The sequence below is a fragment of the Theropithecus gelada genome, chromosome 16 (assembly GCF_003255815.1).
Source record: "Theropithecus gelada isolate Dixy chromosome 16, Tgel_1.0, whole genome shotgun sequence".
Classification (NCBI taxonomy): Eukaryota; Metazoa; Chordata; class Mammalia; order Primates; family Cercopithecidae; genus Theropithecus; species Theropithecus gelada.
In genome coordinates this window covers 32,474,224-32,482,594 of record NC_037684.1, presented here as the reverse complement: position 1 = coordinate 32,482,594, position 8,371 = coordinate 32,474,224, and the positions used below count along the sequence as shown (strand labels likewise).

At 49.4% G+C, this 8,371-nt stretch overlaps 1 protein-coding gene across 1 annotated transcript in view; it reads right to left on the bottom strand.

Moving 5' to 3' along the window:
- Positions 1–1,234: 1,234 nt before the first annotated feature.
- The window catches only part of C16H17orf53 (chromosome 16 C17orf53 homolog), a 32,738-nt gene continuing 25,601 nt past the window's right edge, over positions 1,235–8,371 (bottom strand). The window contains exons 8-9 of the mRNA XM_025363469.1: positions 6,009–6,117; positions 1,235–1,836 (exon numbers count right to left, since the gene is read on the bottom strand). Coding sequence (XP_025219254.1) covers positions 1,775–1,836; positions 6,009–6,117 — 171 coding nt within the window. The 3' untranslated portion in view covers positions 1,235–1,774. The remainder of the gene's footprint in view (positions 1,837–6,008; positions 6,118–8,371) is intronic.

Sequence of the window (8,371 nt, the reverse complement as noted above, 5' to 3'; positions counted from 1 at the left end):
TGGAAAGTTGAGGCAGGAGGATTGCTTGAGCCCATTAAAGTCGAGGCTGCAGTAAGCTATGACTGTGCCACTGCACTCCAGCCTGGGTGACAGAGAGAAACCCTGTCTCAAAAAAATTGCCGGGCACGGTGGCTCACGCTTGTAATCCCAGCACTTTGGGAGGCTGAGGTGGGTGAATCACCTGAAGTCAGGAGTGTCAGACCAGCCTGGCCAACGTGGTAAAACCTCATCTCTACTAAAAATACAAAGATTAGGCTGGGCGCGGTAGCTCACGTCTGTAATCCCAGCACTTTGGGAGGCCAAGACAGGCGGATCACCTGAGGTCAGGAGTTAAAGCCCAGCCTTGCCAACATGGTGAAACCCTGTCTCTACTAAATATACAAAAATTAGCTGGGCATGGTGGCAGGCGCCTGTAATTCCAGCTACTTGGGAGGCTGAGGCAGAATTGCTTCAACTCAGGAAGCAGAAGTCACAGTGAGCCGAGATCACACCATTGCACTCAGCCTGGGTGACAAGAGTGAAACTCCATCTCAAAAAAAAAAAAAAAAAATTTTAGCCGGCATGGTGGCGTGTTGCCTGTAATCCTAGCTTTGGGACGCTAAGGCAGGAGAATTTTTTTTTTTTTTTTTGGAGACGGGGTCTTGCCCTGTCACCCAGCGCCCAGGCTGCAGTGCAGCGGCGTGATCTCGGCTCACTGCAACCTCCGCCTCCCGGGTTCAAGCAATTATCCTGCCTCAGCCTCTTAGTCCCTGGCATTACAGGTGCGTGCCATCATGCCCAGCTAATTTTTGTATTTTTAGTAGAGACGGGGTTTCACCATGCTGGCCAGGCTGGTCTCGAACTCCTGACCTCATGATCTGCCCGCCTCGGCCACCCAAAGTGCTGGGATTACAGGTGTGAGCCACCACGCCCAGCTGGCAGGAAAATCCCTTGAACCTGTGAGGTGGAGGTTGCAGTGAGCGGAGATGGCACCACTGCACTCCAGCCTGGGCAACAGAGTGGGACTCCATCTCAAAAATAAATAAATAAAATAATAATAACTGGGAAACTGGGTGTGGGGTATGTGGGAACTCTCTGTACTCTCTTTGCAATAAGTCTATAAATTTATAAGTCTAAAACTATATAAAAAAGAAAAAAAAAGAGATAAACAGTTGCCTGAGCCCTTCTGTGGCCACACAGCACTAGCAGGGCAGGTAGGAAGCAGCAGGGGGTGGAAAAGAAAGGGAGGCAGAAGAAGCAGGAGCTGCTTTATTTCAGAACAAGGTACAATAGGCTACACCTCTGTCCTGCACCTGGGAACCTTGGGCACGGATGAGCAGAGCAACCACAGGTCTGAAGAGACAAAGCAGAGGAAGCCTGAGCATGCTCCTCCCCTGTGCAGAGGGGCAGGCCGCCATTGCTGTGGTGTGGCTTCTTTCGGCTCCTCAGCTGTCCAGGGACTAGGGTATGAAGGGACAAGAAAACCAGGCCCAATATCCTCTAAAGCTAAGCTGAGGCAGGAGAGGGACACCCAAGGCGAGGGTGACATGCCTTTCCTGTTGGCTGGAGAGCCAGTCTCGGGCCAGATTCTGGGGCCAACAGCAAAGGAAAGCCCAAAGTGAGGGCAGCGCAGAGATGAGGGGGCTCTCAGGGAAAACACCCAGGGTGGGAGCAACCACAGAAGCCCCCCGCTGTGTCCACTCTCCAATCATGCTGGCCTTCTTCTCCCCCTTGGACGTGACCAGACACGCCCAGAGCTGCCTGCTCACGGTGCGTGTCCTGTGTTGGGGCAGTCTCAACTACTGGTCCCACAGAAGAATTCCTCAGGAAGCTCACTCAGGAGTCCATCCAGGTCATCTACAGAGAGGGAAATGATGGGTAGCCTTAGTGACAACATCAGGGTTCCGTATGACTCAGGTCCAAAGTTTCTGCCCTTCAGGAGGGCCTGGGCCTGGTTGTATAGCTGGACAGGCAGCTCCTTCAGGCAGTGGTACCCATGCCAATGGGCCTGAGGCTGGCCTGACTTCAATCTTCCCTCTGCTCCCCCTGTACCCATATATGACAAAAGGCAGGGGCGTAATCCCTGGGCCATTCTGATGAGGAAGAGAATTCCCCTGGGACTCACTGATTCCTCTCCTTCCATCCAGTCATAGTGCCAAACAGGAAGGCTTCAGAGGTCACCTAGTGCAACCCTCATTGGCTGAGGGAGAAAGAGGGCTGGGAAAAGCCATTAGATGTGTTCAGAGTTGCACAATTCCTTAATTGGCTTCTCATCTGACAGTGGAAAGTATCACCCCCTTCCTCAAAGTGCCTGTGTTAGACTACAGTTCTCAGATGTGGTACTTATGTCTGAGAACTTGGAAACAGCTGACCTCAATAATCCCTAGCAATATTGTTTACTAGCAGCAGCTAATACTGACTGAGTGCTTGCTGTGTGCCTCAATAACCATTCATAGGTAGGGCATCTCCGGGTAGCTCTTGTTATCAACCCCATTTTACCTGAAACAAGCTTTTAAGAGGTAAAACAACTTGCCCAAGGTGAGCATACTCAGGCTCCATCTGACACCAGAGCCACTGCTGCCAACTAGAAAACTCCTGCCTACTGGATGGGATCAGAAAACCCTGGGAGTAACTTAGACGTCTGTAAGCTACACCCAAGAGCCTAGCTCTTCATCTGGCAAGAGCACTCAGTAAATATCACTGCTGGAAGGAAGGACAAAAGTTAGTTTGGGGAGCATTCACAATTTCATTATGGCGACTGGCACTGTACCCAGGGAGGTAGGACTGGAATTTGCTTATAACAAAAAAAGTTCCCCTGCATTAACTACACCGTGACTGTCTAGAGAAACACGGTATGAAATGAAGGGGAATGGCAATCGGCTTGGGCTAGGAAACTAGGAATCAGGGTAAGAATCAAGAATCAGTATTTGGGCTGTGTGCGATGGCTCATGCCTATAATCGCAGCACTTTGGGAGGCTGAGGCAGGCGGATCACAAAGTCAGGAGATTGAGACCAGCCTGGCCAACACGGTGAAACCCCGTCTCTACTAAAAACACAAAAATTAGCCGGGTGTGGTGGCACGTGCCTGTAATCCCAGCTACTATGAGGCTGAGGCAGAAGAATTGCTTGAACCAGGGAGGCAGAGGTTGCAGTGATCTGAGATCGCACCACTGCATTCTAGCCTGGGCGACAGGGCAAGACTCCATCTCAAAAAAAAAAAAAAAAGAATAAGTATTTGTCTTCAGCACTGTTGGGCCACCATTAGTAGCTTCCTGCTCAAAGGTCTGTCCCTACACTGAAGATGTGACACCAGCCCATATATATATATATATATATTTTTTTTTTTTTTTTTTTGCGACGGGGTGGCTCTCTGTCGCCCAGGCTGGAGTGCAGTGGTGTGATCTCAGCTCACTGCAAGCTCCGCCTCCCGGGTTCACACCAGTCTCCTGCCTCAGCCTCCTGAGTAGCTGGGACTACAGGTGCCCACCACCACGCCCAGCTAATTTTTTATATTTTTAGTAGAGACAGGGTTTCACCGTGTTAGCCAGGATGGTCTCGATATCCTGACCTCATGATCCACTTGCCTTGGCCTCCCAAAGTGCTGGGATTACAGGCGTGAGCCACTGCATCCAGCCCACCAGCCCTAATATTCTATAGTCAATTCTCTGTGACTACCAGCAACCTTCTGGCATTCTGGTGATGCCTTGGCTTGTCTCACAAAGAAAGAGTGCAGGCTCCCAGGCAATGCAAGATTCTAGGATAAGGGACATACGCTTTTTCACAAGATATAATGGCCTTTGTGGTTCATTACCAATACTAATTCACATTGGTATACTGTGAATTAGGTAGTGTGAGAACACCTATCTATAATTGTGGGTGGAAACCTACCCAGGGGCCGGGGCAAGACACTGAAGGGCACAAATTGTTCCAGTATAATAAATAAAACAGTTACAATAAGAAAAGTTATACTAGAAATAGGACATAGAGATGACTGTATATGGATATTACCAATCATTAGTTTTTAGTACTAATCTCTGCATTATCATTGTAACCGAGAAAAAAACCAACCAGAAGTGAGCAGAAGACAAGAGTGAAAGTCCTCTGTCACACCCTGATAAGGGCCGCTTGAGGACACCTTGGTCTAGCAATAGCTCCACTGCCTGGGAAGGCACCCGTTACTTAGCAGACCTCGGTCTTGCGGTAGCACCAGTGCCTGGGAAGGCACCCGTTACTTAGTAGACCTTGGTCTTGCGGTAGCTCCAGTGCCTGAGAAGGCACCTGTTACTTAGCAGACCGGGAAAGGGAGTCTCCCTTTCCTTGGGGGAGTTAGAGAACACTCTGCTCCACCAGCTTTTGTGGGAGGCCTGATATCAGCCAGGCGTGCCCGCAGTCATCCAGAGGCTTAAACTTCTCCTTGTGGTGCTGTGCTTCAGTGGGCACGCTCCTTGTCCACTTTATGTTCCGCCTGCAAACCTGGTTCTTCTTTTTTTTTTTTTTTTTTTTGAGACGGGAGTCTCGCTCTGTCACCCAGGCTGGAGTGCAGTGGCCGGATCTCAGCTCACTGCAAGCTCCGCCTCCCGGGTTTACGCCATTCTCCTGCCTCAGCCTCCCAAGTAGCTGGGACTACAGGCGCCCGCCAACTCGCCCGGCTAGTTTTTTGTATTTTTTAGTAGAGACGGGGTTTCACCGTGTTAGCCAGGATAGTCTCGATCTCCTGACCTCGTGATCCGCCCGTCTCAGCCTCCCAAAGTGCTGGGATTACAGGCTTGAGCCACCGCGCCCGGCCCCTGGTTCTTCTTTTAAGTTCTTGGAAGATAGCAGTAGCGAATCAGTGAAAGTATTAAAGTCTTTAGGCCGGAACCCTACATCTGGCACCCAACTCTTGTCTTCTGGTCACTTCTCACAATGTCTCTTCAGCTCCTGACTCTGTATTGGCTGGTCCTTTTCTTGGTTACAATGATAATGCAGAGATTAGTACTAAAAACTAATGATTGGTAATATCCATATATAATCATCTCTATATCCTATTTCTAGTATAACTTTTCTTATTCTATTTTCTTTATTATACTGGAACAGTTTGTGCCTTCAGTCTCTTGCCTTGGCACCTGGGTAGGTTTCTGCTCACAAATAATCCTGTAAACTTTGGGGCCAGACAGGATTCAATTTTTGGAATTGAAAAGCTAAAGACCAGGCTGGGCGTGGTAGGTCATGCCTCTAATCCCAGTACTCTGGCAGGCAGAGACAGAAGGATCACTTGAGCCCCAGGAGTTCGAGACCAGCCTCGGCAACATGGCAAAACTGTCTCTACAAAAAATTTAAAAATTGCTGGGCATAGTGGCACATGGCTGTAGTCCCAGCTACTTGGGAGGCTAAGATGGGAGGGCTGCTTGAGCCTGCGAGGCTGAGGCTACAGTGAGCCGTGTTCATAACACTACACTCCAGCCTGGGCAACAGAATGAGACCCGTCTCAAAAATTAAAATAAAAATAAAAAAAGCTAAAACTAGATCATGAATGGTGTTAGTTTCACCTGGGTGATGTTGCCTCCTGAGGAAGCAGCTGGCCCAACCACAAGGGGTCTGCATTTGGGCCTCTCTGGTTTGTAGCCTGGTTCTCCCAAAAACCACGTGGACGTCTGACTCCTCAGCACTCCTCTAAGGTTAGTCAGGATGGGAAATCTGCCTCTGTGGTCCGGTCGTCAGCCCACGGAGGACTCAGAGTGTGGCACAAAGATAGCACCTGTCCATCTGGACAGGGGATGGTGATGTTTCCTCCTTGTGGCTGATGGCACATAACCTGAAAATGGGGGAAATCTGTGGATGACGCTTTGTTTTATGCGGCCCCATCACACTGTTAATGAGTTTGTGGCCTGCAGCCTTGTCAAACAAGACACTGTATCTGATTTCTGTAAGATTATATAAGATCCAAAGATTCACGGAAAGAGGAACAAGATGTAGCCAGGAAGATTCTGGTTCAGCTATTCAACAGGAAATTGAACCTCTCTTGCTCCCAGATGGGCTGACTGCCTTACCTGCTTCTGGGAGTTCTTCCTCAGGGGACGCCTCTGCCTCTAGTTTCTGTGCTGTTCTGAAGACTTCCTCGGGCTTTGCAGCCACATCATGCTGGAAGCTCCCTGAATCCTGGGGACAGAGGATCTGGTTACCAATGCCTGTGACCCTGAAATCCCTTCAGGTGGCATCATCTCTACCCAGACAACCTCAAAGGAACAGTGGGGGGCTCAGGAAAGAAACATGATGGGGCCAGGTGTGGTGGCTCACACCTGTAATCCCAGCACTTTGGGAGGCCAAGGCCAGTGAATCATTTGAGGTCAGGAGTTCGAGACCAGCCTGGCCAACATGGTGAAACCACGTCTCTACTGAAAATACAAAAACAGAGCCGGGCATAGTGGTGCGCGCCTGTAATCCTAGCTACTCGGGAGGCTGAGGCATGAGAATCGCTTGAATCCAGGAGGCAGAGGTTGCAGTGAACCGATATCGTGTCACTGCACTCCAACCTGGGTAACAGAGTGAGACCCTCTCTGCAAAAAGAAAGAAAGAAAGAAAGAAATATGATGGAAGAGTATATGACGGAAGAGTATGGCAGGGGCCAGCCACCCAGGCCCATGCTGAAGGGAGGGAGCTGAAACACCAAACACCCAAAGCAGCAGATAATAAAACAAAACAAAACAAAACCTCTTTTGGCTGATTTTCTTTTCTAGTTCTGTTGGTATCTGATGTTTTAGGGATTCTATATAACTAGAGCAGACAGTGAAGAGGTCATTCAGAAATACATTGAGTTAACCTGAGATTTAAAATTAGCTGTTAACAATCCCCAAAGGAATATATAGCTAATATATGGGCAGGTAAGTAAAACTGATAATTAAGGCCAGGCACGGTGGCTGATACCTGTAATCCCAGCACTTTGGGAGGCCAAGGCAGGAGGATCACTTGAGGTTGGGAGTTTGAGAGTAGCCTGGCCAATATGGTGAAACCCCATCTCTACTAAAAATACAAAAACTAGGCCAGGCGTGGTGGCTCACGCCTGTAATCCCAACACTTTGGGAGGCCAAGGCAGGCGGATCACAAGGTCAGGAGTTCGAGACCAGCCTGACCAACACAGTGAAATCCGTCTCTACTAAAAATACAAAAATTAGCCAGGTGTGGTGGCGTGCACCTGTAATCCCAGCTACTCAGGAGGCTGAGGCAGGAGAATCACTAGAACCCAGGAGGTGAAGTTGCAGTGAGCTGAGAACACACCACGGCACTCCAGCCTGGGTGACAGAGTGAGACTCCATCTCAAAAAACTAAATAAATACTGGTAATTAAATGGTTAACCATGCTTAGCCCTAGGAAATAGGAGTGGGGAAGGCTGGGATCCATTTTTCGCTTATTCTGTGCTATTTTCATTTATTTCCTTTTTTTTTTTTTTTGAGACGGAGTCTCGCTCTGCCGCCCAGGCTGGAGTGCAGTGGCCGGATCTCTGCTCACTGCAAGCTCCGCCTCCCGGGTTCACGCCATTCTCCTGCCTCAGCCTCCCGAGTAGCTGGGACTACAGGCGCCCGCCACCACGCCCGGCTAGTTTTTTGTATTTTTCAGTAGAGACGGGGTTTCACCATGTTAGCCAGGATGGTCTCGATCTCCTGACCTCGTGATCCGCCCGTCTCGGCCTCCCAAAGTGCTGGGATTACAGGCTTGAGCCACCGCGCCCGGCCTATTTTCATTTATTTCTTCTTTTTTTTTGTTTTTTTTGAGACACCGTCTCGCTCTGTCGCCCAGGCTGGAGTGCAGTGGCACGATCTCGGCTCACTGCAAGCTCTGCCTCCCGAGTTGAGGCCATTCTCCTACCTCAGCCTCCCAAGTAGCTGGGACTATAGGTGCACACCACCATGCCCAGCTAATTTTTTTGTATTTTTAGTAGAGACAGGGTTTCACCATGTTAGCCAGGATGGTCTCGATCTCCTGACCTTGTGATCCACCCGCCTCGGTCTCCCAAAGTGTTGAGATTACAGGCGTGAGCCACCACGCCCAGCCTATTTTGATTTATTTCAATGAATATAGATAATTTGAAATTTAAAAGAAAAATAGGCCGAGCACAGTGGCTTATGCCTATAATCCCAGCACTTTGGGAGGCCGAGGCAGGCCGATCAACTGAGGTCAGGAGTTCAGGACCAATCTGGCCAATATGGCGAAACTGTCTCTACTAAAAATATAAAAACAATTAGCTAGGCATGGTGGGTGGCATGTGCCTGTAGTCCTAGCTGTTTGGGAGGCTGAGCTGGGAGAATCACTTGAATCTGGAAGGCAGAGGTTGCAGTGAGCCAAGGTCACACCGCTGCACCCTGGCCTGGGTGACAGAGCAAAACTCTGTCTCAAAAAAAAAAAAAAAAAAAAAAAA